Below are 23,934 nucleotides of genomic sequence, written 5' to 3'. Positions count from 1 at the left end.
AGGGAGCGTTTGGCAGCTGTCAGGGCTCCCGCCTGAGTCACGGGCTGACAGTCCCGCTGCAGACATTGCAATGGGCTTGGGCTTGGGCTTGGCTTCCGCCCTCCGAGCCAGACTTCCTCATGCGCCTCGCTCCGGCTAGCCCCGCCGCCGGGCGGGAGTGACAGGGCAAGATGAAGCTTGCCCTGTGCAAAGGCTCGGGGAGCGCGGGACTTTCCGAGCCCGTCCCCCAGCGCACCGGAGGGAAACCCTCCAGCTCTGTTACCAACCTGCCTCCGCTAGGAGTGGGAAGAAACAAGCTCCCCACCCCCCCCTCCTTGAGGGTGAACCGTACCCAGTGGGTTTAATCAGGAGTGCTCCTCTCCTGATCTGCCTCGCCGCCGTGTGAAATGAGCCTTAAAGCGGGATCTGGTTCTGCCGAATACACTGTAGTTTCATGGTACCAAGATGCGCTGCTCAGGTCAAGGAGGCAGTTCTCACAATGGCTACTGGTACCCTCTTCCAGGCCCGTCCTCCTGCTGAATCACCTTTGCGCTTATCTGCATTGCTTTCTTCCTGTTTGAGTCTTTCTGGCCCGGCCGCACCCAGAGTGGGCTAAGAACCTAGGTTTTTGTGGGAGAGACTGTTTATCAGGTCTGTCTTATCTACACTGATCTGCTAAGTAATGCATGATAGGTTTGAACTTCGAAACTGAACGGATGTTGTCCTAGAAGGAGTCCAAACTAGCAAGCCATGAAGTCCTGCCCTTTTCTGTAAAGAAGGTGCAGAGTAATTTACACAGAGGTGTGGAGCTTTATGAACCTTGGTTCTAAGATTAAGCACGCATCCGTGACGCTGCTTCAAATACAGTTTCTTCCCTTAAGCATAGATGTGATGCCTTTTGAGTTACTTTTAAGTTAAAAGTAAAAGCTCTGTAATCAGTTAGTGCTTGTGTAAAGATACTTTCTAACTTAGTCACATTGTTACCTGGTGACTAAGTTAATTTATCTGTGGCACTCCAATGAAAGCTGCAAACCTTGATGCAGCCTTGTATTGATTCATATGCCCACTTTCTGGAGTTCTGGCACTCAAATCTTATGCTTAGCTGAGATGTGATAAGCAAATGTTTCTGCTTTGTGGGGTGTTGAGAGAGGTAATATTTGGAAGAAAAGACACTTAATACAAGTAAGTGGGGCTACTTTAGTAATTAAGTACTTTGAAGTTGTGTAGGGTAATGCTAACAGCCCATGATACTACTGGACTATGTGAAATTGCCTCTGAAGCTACATCTGTGGTAAACTGTACAGTTTACCTAAAGTCATGGAAGCGTCACATCAATAGAGGCAAGTTAGGGCCATGTTTCTCCTGAGCAGTCTGGATTACTTCAGTATGTGTATAGTCTGCAGGCAGACACTAAAAAAATCTTTTGTCTAAAATTTTCAGTAGTTCTATTGGAATCAGTGTAGAATCATGAATGGTACCAGATAAAGAGCTGTGAAATGTCTGGACCTTTTAAACTGGATATGACTAACAAGGTTGAATTTCTTATGTAGTGTCCTCTCTCAATTTTTAATTTGTCTTGCCAAGAGCTGATATTGTACGTTTTCAGGAGAAGGTAGTGACCTTGTCCTCAGGCTTGCATGGCCATATAGCACACATCTGTTCTTATATCAGTCATCCTATTATTTATACTTGTATTAGGTTTTTCTGCTGATTACTCTTATTCCAGAGGGACAAACCCAGGCCTTGATGGGTTTCTGTCAGAGCAGTCTTATCTCACTTTCCAGGTTATTGATACTAGGAGTATGGTTCTGCTTACTTCATGTCTGGTTCAAGTTAAACTTTCAGTAAAGTAGTTAGACCCTTGTCAGCTTGACATCTTTCTTCTAGGAGAGGTGGTTGTGGCTGTTGAGACTATACAATTTATCTCATCCTTTCTAGATCTATTCTGATTGGCTGCCTTAAAATGGGCTAAACAAAACAAGTCGATGTACTGTCACAACTAAGCCTACATTGTAAAGCAGCTTGTAAATAACGAGAAGGCCAGGAAATGGTTTATCCGCTATCAGAGGGGTAGCCGTGTTAGTCTGGATCTGTAAAAGCAGCAAAGAGTTCTGTGTCACCGTATAGTCTATAAGGTGCCACAGAACTCTTTGCCGCTTTTATCCACTATGTAGCACTAGGGAAGGCACTGTACATATACCTTCACTTTGGAGACTTCAGTCATCTATGGGTATGTCCCCACTGCAATTAAAAACCCAAGCTCTAGGACCTTGTGAGGGTTTCAGAGCCTGGGCTGCAGCCCAGTGTCTGCACTGCACTTAAAGAGCCCCTTAGCCTGAGCCCTGTGAGCCACTGAGTTTTTTTAATTACAGTGTAAACCTACCCCATATGTCCTCCTAAGCATTTGTTTCCCTGGTATGAAAAATGCCAGGGGACTGAAGATCTTGTGTTAAAACTCTGTAGTAAATGGCAACTAGTACTTCTCTTAGGTTGGAAGTTTTTCTAATGTTCTCTGTATAGTAAAAAGCTGCAGGTGTTTAAAGCAGTCAAGCATGCTGATAATGCAAATGCTCATAGTCTGACTGCTGAGGCCTAGTATTAGTATTGTAACAGGCAGCATGAAAGCACGAAGCATGATTTTATTGGTCTTGCTTTAAAAATGCCATATTAAATGATGCAACAAACCCTATTTCATAGGATAATTCTCTTCCAAACCATCTCCATGAAGGTGAGAACATGAATGTACATGCCTGCATGGCTAGCTGTGTTTGAAAATGTGAGAGAGAAAGCTGCTATAGTGTCAAAAATATTTCAGACACTGATTGGATACCGGTCTGTGGGAGGTGTCTGTCTCATGACCTTCTCAATATGCTGAGTTGCTAGGAGATGAACCGTGTGACAAGTTTGTTCTGAGTTTTGCCTCTAACCTTCTGATTAGGCTGGAATGACTTTAAGACTCTTGAATATGAGTAGCCTTCTGAATCTTTCTCTTGCCCAGGATTATGTAACTTTTAGGAAAATATATATGACTTTACCATGGTGAGATCATAAAATGGACCTGCTTGGAGGTACAGGGGCACTCTTATGGCTAATCTAGGAGTTAGAGGAAATAAGAGTTATGATGCAAAAACCTTTCTGTAGTAGGTCTACATTCTTGCAAGGCAGTTTCAGGTTGTCTTATAGGAGAAGCTTTCTAACAGTTAAACTTCAAGGTCCAGAAACTGGTGTGAATTTCTGAAAGAAGTCTGAATCCTCAAGACTGAACATAAGATTGACCATGGTTTCGTTCATTGTAAGTACAGTGCGTAATCTGAAGGAATGCTAGATGGCACTGAGGGTTCTTCCTGGCTTCTAATGTGTATATTTTGTTCACCCACTTGCTTGATGTTTATTTGCAATTTAAAGTATACATGCAAACAGCTGCATTGTATAATAAGTGTTAGAGAAAATTTTTCCTTGTGTTCATTTTCAGTAATTCCTGTGGGCTGGGATAAAGCTGTAATAGTATTGCATTGCCTGCAGCAGCGTTGTTTTTTCTGGCAATCAATCTAGCTGTGTGCTGGCTTGAGGTGACCTTGCATCTTCAGTTTCTTTTTGGTCTGAGCATGCTGTCCAGTAGGACTAATTCAGTCGTCTTGTGCAAAAGGATGTGGAAACTAACAACCTATCTTGAAGTGGTATCCAATATCATAAACTGTATGTAGTCACATGCAAACACAACATCTACCCTGGAAGTTATTACGAATGGGTGTGTCCTAGTAAATTAGGAGTCCATTAACTACAGGTTTGTGTTAATCTCTATGCCCATGTTTAATTATGGTTTATCCCTTTCATGCACACCTTCCCTTTTAAGTCACTTGGTGGCTGTGAGAACTTGTATTGAGTTCCCAAAATGTTGATCTTCTCAACACTGATTCCTGTTGTTATCCAAGAGTACTGTAGTGGCATAGCAACATCTGATCTGATGATACCCCAGATTCTCTCCACAGCATACACCATGTACCTGCCTTCAGTCATTGCCTCTTGAATCTGTTACTGTCCCAGGCACCATGCTGCTTTTTCCCTGAGCTTCCTAAAGAAGAACAAAGGGGTAGTGGAGTTTTCAATTTTCCATTAATAAAACTCTGAACAATTTCATTGCTAGTTACTTCAGAAACTAGTTCCTTTGCTCTTGCATTATGTATTGCTTATGCCAATGTCACCTTTGTGTCTAAGCACAACAAAATTGTAACTATAGAACCCCCTGGCATATTTATCTGAAAGAATAGTTCCCCACACCTGAGGAAGAGTTCTGTATAGTTCAAAAGCTTGTACCTTCCATGAACCAATGTTGGTCCAATAAAAGGTGTTACCATTCCTTGTCTCTCTCATATCCTGGGACCAACACGGTTACAACAACACTTCATACAGTAGCAGGAAACACAGGCAATAGATATGCATTATGTTGAATGAGGAAAGGTATTATGGTATGGCAAAGGCATATTTCATAACTCCTGTGGGATTTGTGTTGCCGGAGCTCTGTGGTTTCATCTTCCTTCAAAAGAAAACTAGTATCTAGTTACAATGTACACAAGCAGCTTATTTAGGGATTTTACTAAGGAGTAGAGGAGTCTAGAGCCAGGTGGATGGGTGACCAGCAACAATCTGTAACAAATGAACAACAGTTTAGAAACATTTGTCATGATCAAGATGGGCATGAATTCTGCTGCTCATCAGAAGCTACAGTTTTACTGATCAATCTCAGCAAGAAGTTCATATGATCTAGGTTAAGACACAGGAACTACAGTTCTCATTTGAATGCATGCAAAGCAGATATTCAGATTTGTAAGGCAGGTTCTATTTTTGATAGAAAAATCTTTGGTGTAGGCAAAGCTTATAACCTTGGTTTCTTGTATTTGGCTAGGAACTGCGTTTCTTGTCAGATAATCAAGATTGCAATTTCCTGTTTGTTCTTAAGTAAAATGTATTCTTGTAGTTTACATCTCTGTAATTGGGTTTAGTGATACAACACAATTTAAGATGATGTGAACTTAACTTTCTTTAAATGCGCCAGTTTACTTAAGTTTATGCTATTTCTTGACCAACCCAGATGTCCAGGATGTGCAGATGGCTTTACTATTAGAATGCATAGGTCCAGAAGAAGAACTCCACATGGACTCCTCCTGAGGGTCGAAATGACAGTCTGGACCTATACATTGAATGCTTCCGCCAACGTGCACAGGCAGAAATTGTGGAAAAACAACATCGCTTGCCTCACAACCTAAGTCGTGCAGAACGCAATGCCATCCACAGCCTCAGAAACCATCCTGACTTTATAATCAGAGGCTGATAAAGGAGGTGCTGTTGTCGTCATGAACAGGTCTGACTACCAAAAGGAGGCCGCCAGACAACTCTCAAATACCAAATTTTACAGGCTACTTCCCTCAGATCCCACTGAGGAATACACTAAAACTGCACCATCTACTCAGGACACTCCCTACACTAACACCGGAACAAATCAACATACCCTTAGAACCCCGACCAGGGTTATTCTATCTACTACCCAAGATCCACAAACCCGGAAATCCTGGACGCCCCATCATCTCTGGCATTGGAACTCTCACTGAAGGACTGTCTGGATATGTGGACTCTCTACTCAGACCCTGTGTTACCAGCACTCCCAGCTATCTCCGTGACACCACTGGTTTCCTGAGGAAACTACAATGCATTGGTGACCTTCCAGAAAACACCATCCTAGCCACCATGGATGTAGAGGCTCTCTACACAAACATCCCACACACTGTTCCTGACAGCTTGTATTCCATCAGTATCCCTGATGATGCCACAGCACAACTGGTTGCTGAGCTCTGTGCCTTTATCCTCACACACAACTATTTCAAATTTAATGATAACATATATCTCCAGATCAGTGGCACCGCTATGGGCACCCGCATGGCCCCACAATATGCCAATATTTTTATGGCCAAATTGGAACAACGCTTCCTCAGCTCCCGTCCACTCACGCCCCTTCTCTACCTACGCTACATTGATGACATCTTCATCATCTGGACCCATGGGAAGGAGACTCTGGAAAAATTCCACCATGATTTCAACAGCTTCCACCCCTCCATCAACCTCAGCCTGGACCTATCTACACAGGAGGTCCACTTCCTAGACACCACGGTGCAAATAAGTGGTGGTCACATTAACACCACCCTATACCGAAAACCTACCGACCGCTATGCCTACCTTCATGCCTCCAGCTTCCATCCCAGGCACACCACAAGATCCATTGTCTACAGCCAAGCACAGAGGTACAACCGTATCTGCTCTAACCCCGCAGACAGAGACCAACACCTAGAAAATCTCCAAGCATTCTCAAGACTACAGTACCCACACGAGGAAATAAAGAAACAGATCAACAGAGCCAGATGTGTACCCAGAAGCCTCCTACTGCAAGACAAACCCAAGAAAGAAACCAACAGGACTCCACTGGCCATCACATACAGTCCCCTGCTCAAACCCCTCCAACGCATCATCAGGGATCTACAACCCATCCTGGACAATGATCCCACACTTTCACAGGCCTTGGGTGGCAGGCCAGTCCTCGCCCACAGACAACCTGCCAACCTGAAGCATATTCTCACCAACAACTGCACACCGCACACTCTAGCTCAGGAACCAACCCATGCAACAAACCTCGATGCCAACTCTGCCCACATATCTACACCAGCAACACCATCACAGGACCTAACCAGATCAGCCACACCATCACCGGTTCATTCACCTGCACGTCCGCCAATGTAATATATGCCATCATATGCCAGCAATGCCCCTCTGCTATGTACATCGGCCAAATTGGACAGTCTCTAAGGAAAAGGATAAATGGACACAAATCAGACATTAGGAATGGCAATATACAAAAACCTGTAGGAGAACACTTCAACCTCCCTGGCCACACAATAGCAGATTTTAAGGTGGCCATCCTACAGCAAAAAAAACTTTAGGACCAGACTTCAAAGAGAAACTGCTGAGCTCCAGTTCATCTGCAAATTTAACACTATCAGTTTAGGACTAAACAAAGACTGTGAATGGCTTGCCAATTACAGAACCTGTTTCTCCTCCCTTGGTTTTCACACCTCAGCTGCTGGAACAGGGCCTCATCCTCCCTGATTGAACTAACCTCGTTATCTCTAGCTTGTTTCTTGCTTGCTTATATATACACACCTGCCCCTGGAAATTTCCACTTCTTGCATCCGAAGAAGTGGGTATTCACCCACGAAAGCTCATGCTGCAAAACGTCTGTCTATAAGGTGTCACAGGATTCTTTGCTGCATCAATGAGAGCTACGTTTTAGTGTAGACACTTACAGAGCTGATCAACATAAGATGCCTTACATCGTCCGAACTCTCTAATGTAGACCAGGCCTCAGTATTTATAGGTGGTGAAGTTGTTTTCACTTGGCCCCTGCATACCTGTTGAACCTCAAGGCTGCTTGGTATTTCTATTAAAATGTCTTGGCTGTTTTCCTGGCCAGCAGGTACTTAGTGAGTCCTCTTTGGAGCTTACCTCTGCTTCCAAGGGAGGGTCTCCCAATCCTTGACTGCATGGGGAGTGGTGTTGAGAATCAAACGTGGATCTTGTAAGCCTTAGCTACACTAGGCTTTTCTGTCCAACATTTCCACATTTGCTATCACTGGTGGAGCTGAACCATTTGAAACACAGGTGGGTAACTTTTGGCACAAAGGCCTAGTATATAGACTGTCAGTGTAGTAGAACTAATTACAAAGCCAGCCATAGTGTTTCTGGTGAGATGTAGACCCTGTTTCCATTGTAGAAATCGCATTTGAACATGGCTGCCAAACAACTTCAAGTTTTCATTCTATGTGGATAGGGAAAAATAATTCAAATGTTTATTTGAAATATTATTGGTATGGAAGATGTTCTCTGACATGCTGTTGCATTGAATTTCTGTACCTAAAGGCCAGGATGCTATGGCTGTACTAGTATCTTCCTTGGTAAGGCCTTGTACCCTACAGCTCCACAAAAAGTAGCCAGCCCTATTTTTCTTCCCTGTCATCAAACTAGATGTAATTAACTTAATCCCTGCCCTCTCCTGTGACAAGCAAATGTGTGTATTTACTACAATAATGTGAGTAGCTGGAGGGTTCTCATACTTAAAGCATCTGACTAAACTTTTTTCAGCACCCCAAAGAGTCTCCTTAGCCCTAATGCAAAGTATTGGAGAAGGGAGAAAAGTGACCCTGAGATAACAAGGGGCTAAAACTGTCTGAAAGTCCTTACACCCTCTAATGCATTGTTCCTGAGGAATTCTACATGTCTGGTCAAAGTTCTTGCTGTTTGTTCTGACTCCTGAGGCAACAATTCCCACAGCAAAACTGTTTGAGCAGCTGGGATGGGCTGCAGTTTTCTAAACTACTGCTATCTCCGTAAGTGGGATTACTCTGTCCAGTGGTCATGAAGTATGTGTTCTTCCTCTGGAATGTTTTCCTTGTGGGCATGCTGTCTCTGCGAGAGGGATTCTCTCCTTTGCTGAGAAAGCATGTACTGAATATCACTAATAAGAAACAACAGTTGCAGAAAGCATATAATGCAGGATAGTGATCTTGGAATATTTATTTCAAGTGAACAGTGTTAGGTGGCAGCCAGCCTAGAATTGCTGGATTTAAGACTGATCTTAAAGTTATGATAAGGCCACCCTCTGCGAGCAGCAGTTGATGAGCCCTAGTTAGCTTTGAGTCAACTATAAAGTGTAATATTTAGTTTGAACAGTGTTATTGTGTGGGGTGGGAAATGTGACTGACCATTGCCATCACCCAGATAAATTGTGATGGTAGTGTCTTACTATTGTATGATTTGTATTTTGGGAGAATTCCCTCTTACAACCTTTATGTCCCAAAGCAACCCTCCTGTGACAAGGACTATACTAGAGGGTGGAAATGCTGCTTCGTGCGCTTAGCAGATAATGCTTGAGATCAAATTAAGAGAATTCTAAAGCTGGTCATCCAAAAGCATGTATCCCATATTCACCATTCTGAATATACCTGCTGGAGACCTGTCAAGGGGACCTGTAAGAGACACACTAACTCTTGTCTTTCTAGCTCATGATTGACCTTGACAGTAGACTAGTTCAGATTTACTTATCAGAGAAATTCCCCTCTGTGCCACGCAACAAGGAAAGGTAGAAAGAGGTCTCTTTTTCGGACATAACAATCTACTTCCAGAATCCAGTTTGCCATTCACTATCTAAACCTTGTATAAATCAGGTAGTCACATATGAAATGAACTAATTTTCCATCAGGGTAGGAATGGTTCAGTGTCTTGAAGTTGCCATATTTGGACCCTAGAACTTAAAATTTCTCATCGGTGTTTAATTTACCCCTCTCCTCCAGTTAGTCCAACTCCCTTTAACCTATTGTCACTAAGATGCTTGATACCTCGCATATTTATTGCCCCATTCGCGTGTACTCTATCCAGCTAAATACGTGATGCTAAAATGCCCTCAAAGTTTCTGGATTACTTTTTCTCATGGCCAGCGGGGCGCACATTAATGCTGTGCCTTTTACTTAATGTACAGTAGTAGAAATATTGCAGTTGGCAAGTCTGGGTAGCTATAATGTCAATGAATTTTTAACAAAAATCACCAAACAGCTACATTCCAATTGTGAAATAAATCATTGTCCAATGTCTTGGATGAGTCAAGATGTGACTAGAAAGGAAAGCAGTGAACTATATACTCCTGAGGGAATTCTGTGCCAAAAAATAAATTCTGTACACAGTATTTTAAAATTCTGCATATTTTGTCAGTAAATAAATATAGAAACTCCAGCATGGCAGTGGGGAGTACAGGTCACTGGCTGCACAGGGGTGTGAGGACACCCTGAAGCTTCCCCCCCCGCTCCCGTACATGGACTTGGCGGTGAGGCTGCACCTGACCCTGACATAGTGCAAGGGCTGGGCCTGCCCCAGAAACACTCTGGGATCCTGCCCCTCTGTGCCAGGTGCACCAAGATAGCGAGCAAGAGGGACAGTCTCGCACACATGCCCACCCCTGAGCCCCAATCTATGTGTGGAGCAAACAGGCTCAGTCTGGCAGGCTCCAAGTATGGAAAGGCTTAGTTTGGGGGGATCCAGGTGTGGAGTGAGAGGGTTCTGTGTGGGGCAATATGGGTGCAGGGTCCAGATGTGGTGGGGATTTGGATGCACAGGGGCTTGGGGGGGGGAGGTGTCCCAGGTGCAGGGGGAATGGAACTCTGGGTGAAGGTGGTTGGGGCTCAGCAAGGGAGTGGCCTGGATTCAGATGCAGGGGGAGTAGGGCTTGGTGGGGCAATCTGGGTATGGTGGAGTGTGGGTTCAGGTGCAGGGGGCTCAGTGTAGGAGTTCTGTCTGCAAGGGGTGTTGGGCCTCATGGGGTCTGGGTATAGGGAGGTCCAGATGCACTGGGGTTGGATGGGTGGGGGAGCATCTCTCTCTATAGTGAATCCTCCCTTGGTGGTTGAGAGGGTCAGGAAGCAGGGGGTCAGAGCTTCCTGCAACCAGGGGAGCTTTCTGGGGGTGGATCTGACCCAGCTCCATCCGCTTCTTGCAGGGGAAGAGCAAGTCCCATCCTTCACCACCCACATCCAAGCCAGGACTAGCAGCTGAGCCCAGTGCAGGGTAGGAGCCGCCAAGGCAGCCTGCAGCACAGCTGCCCCCCCCCCTCCCCGGTGACTTACCTCTCTGCTGGCTGCTTTGGGTGCTCAAAATGACGCACCTGTGCTGCTGGGGAGGGGAGCAGGACCACTCTTGCAGCTTCCCTTTTCTGTGGGGAAGCAAAGAAATCTGTGGGGACATGAGTTCTGCGTGCATGCAGTAGTGCAGAATTCCCCCAGGAGTAACTATAGCAAGTCTAGTAATGACTTCTGGGAGCCTTAAGTAAAAGCTCCATTAAAAAGAACAAAGCTGTGTAGCAACACAACCTCTTAAAAAAAGTGAAGATGAGCATAATGGAGAACCTCTTAAATTCTAAGGAGGCTGTGTGGTAGGGTCAGGATGGAGGGGGAGAGGGATAGCTCAGTGGTTTGAGCATTGGCCTGCTCAAACCCAGGGTTGTGAGTTCTATCCTTGATGGGGCCACTTGGGGATCTAGGGCAAAATCAGTACTTGGTCCTGCTATTGAAGGCAGGGGGCTGGACTCAATGACCCTTCAGGGTCCCTTCCAGTTCTAGGAGATAGTTATATCTCCATTAATTTAATTTTAATTTAATTTTAAATTCCTGCCTCCACCCCCACCTCCACTGTGGTTTACAGCATTAGACAGTTGACTGAGTGCACTATGACTTTCGGCTTTGTCTGTAGCATCAGGCTATATATATTATAGAGCATACTGGATTTGATGGGCTAGTAGTTGGATCCAGAAAACTGTTTGTTAGAATTGTACCGGTGTGGTGCTCTGCTTTCTCCTTGTTGATATCACTCGGCTGCGTGCGTGAGTTCCTTCTGTGTGCTGCCCCAGCTCTGCAGATAGCTGACACAGCAGACCCGACGAGAATACCCGATAACCACAGAGTCCAGTAAGATGCAAAGTCACGTTGGCTAGGTTTATTGTGACCTCGGACACAATTGCAGTTCCCTGTAGGTTTCTTAGCCTAATTCAGGGCATACTACGAGAAAGTGCCTCTTGGCAATGGACCCAGCTCAGTGGCGGGACTTTCCACTGCCCCCTCGGCCGGACAAAGACACCACCTTAGGAATGCATTCTTATACACAGATACAAACAAGTTACACATCACATCTGACGTATCGAGGGGCCACCTTTCCACGTAGCACGGTACAACCCCTCTACGTATTAAGGTGCCGCCTCTCACCTTGTACGTGTTGGTTCAATCAAAACAACTCTATCCATCATATTACCCTTTTGCCCCTGTCGTTGGGATTGGCCAGCCTGTTCTTTGTTATCTGTGTGGAATGTGCAAGTATGTGAATGTTCTGATATCTAGTGTTCAGTACCTTTTAGGTACGTATCTTCTTGCAGAATCAGCCCTTTCCTTGCTTCTGTGAGCAGGGCCTGCCTCTGGCTCACAGCTTAACTTTGCTTTATGTTAGCAAAGTCTTGACTATTACTTCAGTTCAGGCCTCAGGCCAGGCCTTTATCAGGGCCTGCACTTACCACACTGTTCTCCTAGGAACAGACATGAAATATTAAACTTAGCTTCTTCAGTGATAACTGAGGTTTCAAGCTACAGTCCTTCCTACAAACTAGGGTATAACTTTGTTTTTGCTCTTTGCTTGTTCATCTTCCCACTCATTTAGCCACTCACTTAATCAGTCCTAAGGAGCTGAGGCCAAACAGTTCCTCAGCAAATTCAGAGGAACATTCATAATGAATAGTAGACGCTGCAGTCTTGTAAGAAGCTGCTTTCAGTTCATAGTCACATGATGCATTTTAACAATCTCACCACTTGCTTAACCTACGTACTGCACTTTCCAGTTTGGCACCATCTGCTATATAATTAGATCTCTTTAAATATGGTTATCTTTTAGTTGTTGGTTTTGATAAACTATGCTCAGATGGCTGGGGAAGGAGAAATAGTTCTATCAGCAGAACCGAGGCAAGAACAGACTGCTCATCCCATACATTTGAATGGGACTCCTATCAAGTCTATTGATGAATGTTTCAGATCAGCCAGGCTATTCAAGGCCAGATTCTTTAAACATTCTACATTCGCAAAGAGTATCCAAGTTCTCCTATTGGGAAGAGAGTCTTAGCTGTGGTTGAATTGTATCTTCATCAGCCAGTAGTACTAGTTCTCTAATGACAGAATCTTGTCATGTCAACAAGACATGGAGTTTGCCCTTCTTGATGGAAGGTCCTAAGCTGATGTATTCAGTGGGTTGTAACTACGCAGTAGTTTGTGGGACAATTCAACAAAACTGATGGCTTGCATTTGTGAACTTTGTTCAAATATATGGCCAACCTAAAAGTGAACTTCATACACAAAGTGAGTCTGCGTATCTAGATAGTAACACTTACCTAAAACAAGCTAATCTTCGTTTCCCCCTCTTTCTAATCTTGCCTCTACAATAGTGACCTTTATGCCAGCAAACACACGTCAGGATAATTTCCCATGAAATTTTCTTAGTCATCTAGTAAGACACTATAAATATATCAAAAGGTAAGCTTCCAGACAAAAATCATTCCTGCATGTAGAAAGGGAAGCACAAGCTCCAGTTCTGAGCACGTACACTGATGTTCTGTTACAGTAAAGCTGTTTCAGACACTACACTACTTCTACCTAGGTATTCTGTGGCCTCATACCAGCGCACCTCACAAACATCAGTGAAGTTATCTTGACAAGACTCTAAAGTAGGAAAGTAGTATTCCCATTTTACAGATAGAGCTGATGTATCTGTGACCCTCCCAAAGCCACACAGGATTTCTGTGGCAAATCCAGGAACTTGTCCCAGTCCAAGACTTACACTATAAGACCAACCTCTTTCCCTTTAAATGCTGTTCTCCGATAAGAAAGGAGACAAATCTGCCTCAGCATGGTAACTCCTTTTCCCCAGAAATTCTGTTTTAGCACCTATGGGACTAGTCTGGGAATCTCCAGTTAGTGAAAGCTTTGGAAGACTCAAATCAGAAGTCTCCTGGTTTAAAAACAGCTGTTTAACCAGCCCTCCAAGTACTACAGTAAATCTGATGCAAAACTCCTGTTAGACTGAAAATAATCAAAGAGCACTAACATTACTACTTCTTTTACCTAGATGGTTTAGTGTAGTCCAAGCCCATCTTGCTGAGCAATGGCTCAGCCCCGAAAATAACAACAATTCTGTGGCTGCTGACAAAGTAAACACTGGGGAGAGGAGGTATTGCAAGTAGTTCTTGAAGATTAAATTACAAACAGATAACGCTGGCTTCTTTTAAAGGTCTTGAAACAGTTCTTAGTTCTGAAACTTAGAGGCAATGGCTTTCAGCAAGGGGGCAACTTTTAGGTCTTTTTCAGGTTGGCCAAGGTGAGTTTCAATTTGTAGAATTGTTATATTGGCACCTGATAGTCCTACTGGAGTAAAAGGGTGTGGGGAAGAGAACCTCCTTAACTCTCAAACCCTAAAGCTGGAAATCCATGGGAAGACTAAACCTATGGCTACACTACAGAGCTTACTGCACTGCTAGTGCAGATGCTCTAAGCCAATGGGGGAGAGCTCTCCTGTCAACTTAATTACTCCAGCCCCCACAAGTAGTAGTAGCTTTCCTACCAAGTGCTGGTGTGGACAACATTATGTTAGGTCAGTGCAACTTACATTGCTCCGGGGGTGGCTTGTTCACACCCCAAGCATGTAAGTTTATAGCACGGTAAGTGGTAATGTGTACAAAGCCTAAGGCAAACTTCAGTCTGTGATTCCCTTGTAGACCGAAGTGTTTAAGAGACAAATGCATGTTTCCTCCTAGTTCCTAAGGGGGACAGATAGTGTCTTAACTAAAAAGCAATGTTTGGTCCAGTCAGCTCAGAAGAATCTGAAAGGAATTGCATAAATAAAAGGTTCTCATACTTTTATTTCATAGTGTGGACTATCTTAATATCTTGTGGGCATCACCCCCTCCCATTCGTGACTGTGGAGACCGCTTCTCCTCCACTTGAAATTGCACCACATCCTTGTGATAATCACACAACTACTTACCTGGAAAAGAATGTGTTTGTAGATTTCTTGCAATGGCACCTGGATAAAAGAAATCTAACAACACTTGACGTACCAGCTCTCCAGACTACTATGGACCACTGTTTGGGAACTACTGTGTTAATAGATCTGTAACATTCCCTTGTGTACCATTTCTGAAAACAACACTAGGAAGGAGAATTTTAAACTCATTTTTTTTTATAAATTTTGATCTTGACACTTTTTTACATTGTTGCAATACAGCCCATAGACAAAAAAAAAAGCACAATTATCTTCTCATCTGAACTATCGCCCAATATACATGTCTATGTAAATGTCCATGCTTCACACAATCATGTCTACACCCAAAACAAACTACTGAGCAAACAAACCACTTGCAGAGCAACACTAGTAGCTGGTGTCTTTCCCAGAAAGAGTGATTACCTGCTCAGCACACCCATTAATTGTTTGGCTTTTAAGCATGACTGCCTGTGTTGATGCTCTGTCTCTAATGACCAGATCAGCTTCTCTGGCAAACAGGATTCAGCATGTGGAAATCAACCTATAGTCACAGCAGAGTGTTGATAGCCATGCTCATGAATATATAAAGTTTCACATCTTTCATACTCATCCGTGTATAGGATTTCTTAGTATTGTAGTACTTGTACCTAGCTGGCTTCAATAATTGCATCCCTCTCTGGACTAGAATCTTCTGCAGACACTTGGGTAACTATGAATTTTTTTGGCCCATGACCTCACCATTGCATAGAATTTGGGAGCTCAAGGCTCCCAGGGAATAACACTGGCACAGGGGACCTCTGTATTATCACAGGCTGTGTCTACACTACAACCAGGATCGATGCTCTGAGATCGATCCACCGGCGGTCAATTTAGCAGGTCTAGTGAAGACTCGGCAAATTGACAGCAGATTGCTCTCCAGTCAACCCCTATACTCTACCCCGAGGACAGAGAGCAAGGTAAGTTGATGGGAGAGTTTCTCCAGTGTAGACCCTGTGGTAACTTGATCTGAGGCAGTGATCCCCAAACTTTGTCTGGCAGGCGCCGGACGACGAGCCATGGAGAACCGTGGCGGCGGACGAGCATCTGCCGAAATTCTACCGACAAGCGGCAATGTCAATAGGCGTCCCTGCCGAAATGCCGTTGACAAGTAGTGTCATCCAGAGGTGTCGCTGCCGAAATACCGTTGACAATTGGCAGCATTTCGGCAGCGACGCCTCTTGACGCAGCTTGTTGGCAGCATTTCGGCAGATGTTCATCCGCCAGCCAGTATATGGGCGCACTTAGACGCCCTGGTGGGTGCCATGGCGCCCGCAGGTACTGCATTGGGGATCCCTGATCTAAGGTATGTCAACTCCAGCTACGTAGTGTAGGTTGACTTACCGTGGTAGTGTAGACATTGCCACAGAGGTCCCAGGTGCAGGAGGTACTGTGGAGCTTGTCAGAAACAGGCTGGAGCAATGAAGGATTGAATTGGGGGGCAGTACGTGATGTGACTGGGGCAGTCTCTGTCTAGGCAATTCCCTCCTACTGTGAGCCCCATAGTTGTGATAGGAAGCACAAGGTAGGGCAGTACTAAGGGTTGCCCAGGAATTAGAGGTGCAAACAACCTCTTCTTAGTCCTGGAACTAGTGTTAGCACCAGCCCAGGAGACCTAATTTTTCTACATGCCCCGCCTGCACAATGCACAACCTGGAATGACTGATGGAGGCAGAAATGTACTGTCGATGCTGAAGCCATGGGCTAGGAGGGCTAGTTATCAAATGGTATTGTGCACTCCAACCATCTCTCACTGCTGAAGAGTGCAGTCTTACTGTGTGTGAGATGGAGGAGGAGGAGGAGGAGAAACCCTGAAAAGGGTTTTGACCAGTCTCCTTAATGTGGCTATCATCTTCATTGATTGTGAAAGGGTCCATACCTGGGTGAGGTATCTTGACCTGTGGTCCCGTTTCCTAGCCCAAAGGTGTTCATCTCTGCCTCAAAATGTGAGGGAGAAGAATCTCCAGACTGTAGCAAATGTTTGCTCTGAGTGGAAAGGAAGTCAGGAATATGTATTTTAGGCTGAATGTAGAGCTCTTCAGAATGTAGTTACGTTCAATTTAATCATTTCCTGAGGAATCCTAATTTAGCTGAAGCACTCAGCGTCTGGTGTCCTGCTTGATTATAGCCAAAAAAGGCAACTGGTTAAATTCTTGGGAGTTGCATTTGCAGGAAGCTGTGTAATGGAGGTTAGAATACATCTGTTGCCTTGCCAAACCTGATACGATCATGAACACAATGAACATTTTAGTTCCTTTTTTCTCTTTAACCCTTTGGCTGGCCTACAATCTGTAGTAGTTATGCAAGGCCACCTGAGATTTGCAAGATCTCATACTGAATCACCAACCCATTCTTCCAAAATCATGGACTGCTTTTCCCCTTCCTGTGTATTCTCCCAGGCCAGATGTCCTGGAGTGTGGTGTAGTGCTAGAATAGTCTGACAGCTGGCTCTCATTTTAGTGGTGGCCTCATTTACAGGTGTGTGCTGTCCAAGCACTGTAGGATTACAAACATTGTTGCTCTACTTTTGCTCCTGCTGCTATCTAGCTAACAGTGGATGTAATGGGTTGCCTCCTTGGTGCCCCTACTGCAGGTTGTACCTGTCTTGCTGCAGAAATAAGGCCTAAAATACTATCAAATCACAAGGGCCCTGCTTGTGTCTACTTAGTCTTCTAGCCTCAAGTGTATTCTTAAAACAAGCTTGTTTAATTCCTTGCATTTATGGTCTAAGACAGGGTAGGCAACCTGTGGCACGCGTGCCAAAGGCAGCTCGCAAGCTTATTTTCAGTGGCACTCACACTGCCCGGGTCCTGGCCGCCTGTCCAGGGGGCTGTGCATTTTAAATGAAGCTTCTTAAAAATTTAAAAAACCTTATTTACTTTACACACAACAATAGTTTAGTTATATATTATAGACTTACAGAAAGAGACCTTCTAAAAATGTTAATGTATTACCGGCACCTGAAACCTTAAATTAGAGTGAATAAATAAAGACTCGGCACAGCACTTCTGAAAGGTTGCCGACCCCTGGTCTAAGATGTGGATTTTAAATCTGAGTCCAAGTGATATTGCTATATGTGGACTACTTGTTGCTTACTGATGGCTACAAAACTTGCAGAGCAGGAACAAGTACAGCATTCAGTACAAAGCAGGAGTACAGTTATCCATTTGTTACAAGGAATTTCCCTGCATGCGCACACAGTGCTGGATTGGGCCTCGGCATCCATCTATACCATAGCTGGCATTTTTCCAGACTTCTCTTGCTGTTGCATGTGCCTGATGCTAGGCTTTAAGTTGATCCCAATGTATGTGTGGGCCAGATTCCTTCTGCAGTGAAGCTCTTAATACCTGTTGTCTCTTTGGGAAACTCTGCTGTGCCGGAATGCTGCCCAGTTGGCTTTGCAGCTGTTTATATACCTGAAGAGGAACGGTTGTAACAGTATTTGACAGCCTCCTATTGCATGCACAGACCGTTCTGCCTCTTCTCCTTTTTTCTTCTCTTTTCTGGCTAACTGAAAATTCTGACAGTTGCACAAAATCAGAATGAGTTAAGTGACTGACAAGTTGGTGAGCACGGATTCTAAGGGGCAAGGTTGTGTGAAGTGTCTGGCTTTCTCTGGTTTAATGAGCCCTGGTGCATGTAGTACACTAGAATCTCGATTCGGCAACCAAATGGTGCCTTTCATAAATCCCATTTTTGCAACCAGAAAGCGCTTGACGGAAGAATTCCTGATAGTTTTGATGAAAGATTAAATCCAAATTACTTTGTTTTATACACGCTCCTAGAAATCACCAACGTTCTCCCAGGTGCAGTGTCAATGATCTCTCCATCGCTAGGCCTCAGTTATGTCACTGCTACAAAAACATGATGATCTTTAAACAAGATAGTGACCACAATATTTCTTAATCCAGAAGGGTTCTGCACCCTGATAACCAACATCTTCAACATTATTTTCCTGTAAAGATGACCTGCAGAGCACTTTCAATAAACTCAGTTTAAGCCCAGATTTGTGTTGGGTAACTACCATAATCTGGCTATGGGGAGTATTTAGCACATTCTTAACCCACCTTTTAAATTCTCTTGAGACACTTTGGGATATCTTCAAGGAGTAAAGGGGAACTGCCAGCTCAACCCAGGCAATCCATGGCATTCGTAAATGCTCAAGTACATCAAATATCACATTTTCAGTGAACCAGGAAATACCAAAAGAGGGGGAGCGAGGAGAGAGCTAAAAAGCTTGGTTAAAACTGTTCTGTAATGAATTCTGTCAACAGCCTAGATTGGGGCGGGCAAACTTTTTGGCCTGAGGGCCACATCAGGTTTCTGAAATTGTATGGAGGGTCGGTTAGGGGAGGCGGTGCCTCCTGAAACAGCCAGGTGTGGCCTGGCCCCCTATCCAACCCCCCCCCCCACCGTTTCTCACCCCCTCACGGCGTCCCCCCCCCCCCCCGACTCCTGCCCCATCCAACTCCCCCTGTTCTCTGACAGGACTCCTGCCCCATCCAACTCCCCCTGTTCTCTGACTGCATCCCGCCACCCCATCCAACCCGCCGCCCACCTTCCTGACTGTCCCCTGGGACCCCTGCCCCATCCAACCTCCCCTTCTCCCTGACTGTCCCCTGGGACCCCTGCCCCATCCAACCTCCCCTTCTCCCTGACCATCCCTGGAACCCGTGCCCCTGACTGCCCCCTGCCGCCTCATCCAACCCCCCTCTCATTCCTGACTGCCCCCCTGGGACCTTTGCCCCCATTCAACCCCCCTGTTCCCTACCCTCTGACCACTCCACTCCCCTGCCCTCTATCCAACTCCCCCACCCCCTTACTGCACTGCCTGGAGAACGGGTGGCTGGTGGCACTGCAGCCACACTGCCCAGAGCACCAGGTCAGGCTGGGCTCTGCAGCTGCGCTGCCAGGCAAGAGCTTACAGCCGCGCTGCCCAGAACATTGCGCCAGCGGTGCAGTGAGCTGAGGCTGTGGGGAAGGGGGAACAGTGGGAGAGGGGCCAGGGATTAGCCTCCCAGGGCAGGAGCTCAGGGGCTGGGCAGGAGGGTCCCGTGGGCCAGATGTGGCCCACGGGATGTAGTTTGCCTACCTCTGGCCTAGATAGTGGTGATATTAGTACAGAAATCTGATCTTAACTGCAATGCGAAACAAGTAGTTATCTAAGTGTTTGTCAGTGAGTTACTGTAGGGACTGGTGCTTCCGAATTGTCCAACATGTTTACAACCTTAATTTCAGTTTAACTTGTTTTTTGCTAGGGAATAGAAAATACATATTTTGCAAATGTTAAATACTCAATGTTTCAAAAGTCTGTTCTTTTCCTGTCATTTTTAGGAGGATAAACCCTGACCTTGTATGTAATTCCAGCAAGCCACCTGTGATTATTGAAATAAAATTAAGGTGGGGGAGGCCCTGATAGCCAGGGACCTAAGCCAGTGTAGAGTCCATTTGCCTCTAGGAGTTCATAATGCTGCTTAAATTGTAAAAACTTCTTTTTTTGTTCTGGCAGGTCCCTCATTATAAGTCACCATGGCTCAAAAAGACGTTGATAAGTACCTTTATGTGGACAAAAACCTCATCAACAACCCCCTGGCTCAGGCTGACTGGGCAGCCAAGAAACTGGTGTGGGTCCCATCGGAGAAGAATGGGTTTGAGGCGGCCAGTCTGAAGGAGGAAGTGGGAGATGAAGCCATAGTGGAGCTGGCAGAAAATGGAAAGAAAGTGAGAGTAAACAAAGATGACATCCAGAAGATGAATCCACCCAAATTCTCTAAAGTGGAAGATATGGCAGAGCTGACCTGCCTGAATGAGGCCTCTGTGCTGCACAACTTGAAGGAGAGATACTACTCAGGGCTCATCTATGTAAGTAACAATCTTCTGTACTGCGAGGGGGAGGCTTTTATGGGGATTCCATGTAAACTTGCTGCAACCAACTTCTCCCAAACATGCACAGTTAATCTTACACTGCCCCATGTGAAACTCGTATGTGACACTGCTGCTGCTTCAGCCCCACAACAACTCTCCCCTGGGTAGAATGGATCCCTCAGGGAATGCTGCAGTGAAATAGTTGGATGTTGGCATTTGACTGTCGTTGTTTGGAGTATGTTTTGAATATCATCAACTTGCTTTTGGCTAGAAAAAAGACTTTGGAAAGCAGTAAACAGGAAGTCTGATTAAAACAGTACTAAATAACAAAACCCCATTTGGGATGTATACCTAACAACATCTGGGTTGCTTTTCCCACATCTGGAACCTCCAATGGCAGGGAATGCTAATGCCAAACTGGCTGTCTAATCTCTCTCTGAGATTCAGGTTTTTAGCACATGTGACCTCTCCAGTAACAAACATCCTGTACCTCAGAAGAGTGTCTTTCTGTGGATGAAATGAAAAATAGCTATCTGAACTGGCAGGTTTTATTCTCTTCCCACCCACCAAAATTTACAAGAACAGCATAATCCTTTTACTGGGCTGTTGCCATGGAAACGACAGTGATATCTGTAGATGATTATGGCAGTCATGCACAATCACAAGGAACATGGTCTAAGAGCCAGGCTCACTGACATGCTCACATGTGCCCAAAGGGGGCGTGCTAGAGGATAAGGATTTGGAATCTGCATTACATAAGAACATAAGAACATAAGAAAGGCCGTACCGGGTCAGACCAAAGATCCATCTAGCCCAGTATCTGTCTACCAACAGTGGCCAATGCCAGGTGCCCCTGAGGAGAAACCTAATAGCAAAATGATCTCAAATTCTCTCTCTCTCCATCCATCTCCATCCTCCTCTGACCAGAGGCTAGGGGACACCATTCTTACCCATCATCCTGGCTAATATTTATTATGGACTTAGCAATACCATGATTTTACCCAGTTTATTTTAAACATTGTTATAGTCCTCCTCTTCCTCCTCCAAGACCAGTTGGAGTTGTTCTGTTGACTGAAGAAGAACTTCCTTTTATTTTTTTTTATTTGTTTTTTTTTGCTCATTTTTTTTTTTTATTTCATTCCAGACCCCTAGTTCTAATAACTTTAAATAACTTTTTTCTTTTTTCTTTCTCCTTTCTCTCACCTAGTCTTCTCTTTTCCAAACTGAAGAGTCCTAGCCTCTTTAATCTTTCCTCATATGGGACCTTCTCTAAACCCCTAATCATTTTAGTTGCTCTTTTCTGAACCTTTTCTAGTGCTAGAATATCTTTTTTGAGGTGAGGAGACCACATCTGTACACAGTATTCGAGATGCGGGCGTACCATGGATTTATAGTTCTGTAGTTCCTGTTTATGTGATTTGCATCAAACAGTGCACAAAAGTTTATCCCTTAAGTCACTGTTAAAGCAGAGGCTGTCAAGGGGCACAGGATGAACTAGGCTCAGTGGTAATGTGGTGGTTTTTAATGCACTGGTTGCTTACATCTGGAGAAATTTGTTCCAGTTTTTGTTTGGTCCTAGTCCTTATTTGACAATACAGAATAATAGCAAAATGGTCAGAGCTGGAATTAGCAGGAGATATTACTATTAAGGCCTGATGTTCAGTGTCTCTAGGCAATGTAAAGTAGATTCTTTAGTGTTATGTCTGCTGCCGTATTGAGGACACTGTTACTGTAATTCTAAAGAGAATCTAGATTACTGATTTTTTTTTTTCTGAACACCCACCAGTAACATTCAAATCTCTCATGTAACTTGTCTGACCGCTCCAAATGTCAAGAGCATGTTTCTAACAATACATCTCCCGTAGAGGCTCTCAGGTACCTGCTACTTAATCACCCAAAGAGGCCTAGTCCTCTTCCTTTCCACTTCTGTGGCAAGACAAAGATGATCTCTATAGTTATTAGCAGAGAGATGCCATTTGCTGCCCTAGATTAGATTGCTTATGTTCACTCCTGTCATATACCTCTATAAGAACTCCTTTGAACTACCAACTTCTTGGTCAGTGGTTTTCAACTTGTGGTCCTCTGACCCCTGGGCATCCACAGACTGTCTCGGATTTCCACAAGAGTTGCACCTCCATTTAGAATTTTTTAGGGATCAGCAAATGGAGAGGCTGAAAACCACTGTTCTAGATCAGGGGTTGGCAACCTTTCAGAAGTGCTGTGCCGAATCTTCTTTTATTCACTCTAATTTAAGGTTTCATGTGCCAGTAATACATTTAACGTTTTTAGAAGGTCTTTCTATAAGTCTATAATATATAACTAAACTATTGTATGTAAAGTAAATAAGGTTTTTAAAATATCTAAGAAGCTTCATTTAAAATTAAAGTAAAATGCAGAGCCCCCCGGACCGGTGGCCAGGGCCCGGACAGTGCGAGTGCCACTGAAAACCAGCTCGTGTGCTGCCTTCGGCACCCATGCCATAGGTTGCCTACCCCTGTTCTAGATAATACAATCCTAACCTAGAGTCTTTGGCTCCACTGCTGGCTGGCTGCTGTGGCCACCTTTATGCTATTCCAGAGGCACAGGGGACATAGGCAGATGCTACAGAATACCATTGTTAGAGTGGGGGTTCTTCAAGGTATAGAACTGGTGAAGAAACTCCATGCCAGCCTTCTCCCTGTCTGATGTCAGGGTGCATGATAAAGAGCTCAGTACATTTAGTTACTCTAGGTTGCTGAATAGCTGATTGGTAGTTGTGTGTAACCACACCTGCCCCCACCTCTCCAGGCTGTGACTTCTGAATTGTGCAGCTCAGAATCAAAGTGGTACTTATACCCATTTCTCAACAGTACAAGGCACATTTTCCCTTCCTAATAAAACGATTAAATTTAAAAATAAAGTGTAAATGGACCGTATGTATCCTAGGTAATATCTCCCTCCTAAATTAAATTAACAAATCTTGAAACTAGTGGTAGGTAGTCAATTTTAAGTGACTTAAATATTTCACTTGCCTTGCAATAGGCTGCCATTTCACAGGTGTTGAGATGTCCCCTCAGTGATGCATTAGACAGGTGGTCACATAATCAGTTTCACAAAGGGTATTTGTGGAAGTAAGATTTCCTTCTTAAACCTAACTAGTAATGCATTATGCTAGAGAGAAACTTGGTCCTACCAATCCATCCAAAAACATGAGTCTGCCCATTAGTGAAGTGAGCTGATCAGATTGGCCAGAAGCTCTCCCCAGTGAGTCAGATGATTAAGGTGTTAAATCCTTCCACTGGACAGCAGCTGGGCACTAATCTTCTTGACAGGAAGAGAGCAAACAAACTATCTCTGGCATAAAGATCTCTGGAAAGGTCATAAATACAACACAGCTTTGTTCTTGACTTCTGCCTC

At 44.6% G+C, this 23,934-nt stretch overlaps 1 protein-coding gene across 1 annotated transcript in view; it reads left to right on the top strand.

Annotated features, from left to right (window-relative positions):
• MYH9 (myosin heavy chain 9) overlaps positions 1 to 23,934 on the top strand; it is a 97,641-nt gene that overhangs the window by 603 nt on the left and 73,104 nt on the right. Inside the window, exon 2 of the mRNA XM_039486902.1 lies at positions 20,183 to 20,535. Within this exon, the coding sequence (XP_039342836.1) occupies positions 20,203 to 20,535 (333 nt within the window). The 5' untranslated portion in view covers positions 20,183 to 20,202. The remainder of the gene's footprint in view (positions 1 to 20,182; positions 20,536 to 23,934) is intronic.

This window comes from Mauremys reevesii, linkage group 1, assembly GCF_016161935.1.
Source record: "Mauremys reevesii isolate NIE-2019 linkage group 1, ASM1616193v1, whole genome shotgun sequence".
Classification (NCBI taxonomy): domain Eukaryota; kingdom Metazoa; phylum Chordata; order Testudines; family Geoemydidae; genus Mauremys; species Mauremys reevesii.
Note: the sequence above shows the minus strand (reverse complement) of the source record. Positions and strands in the feature narration are given on the sequence as shown.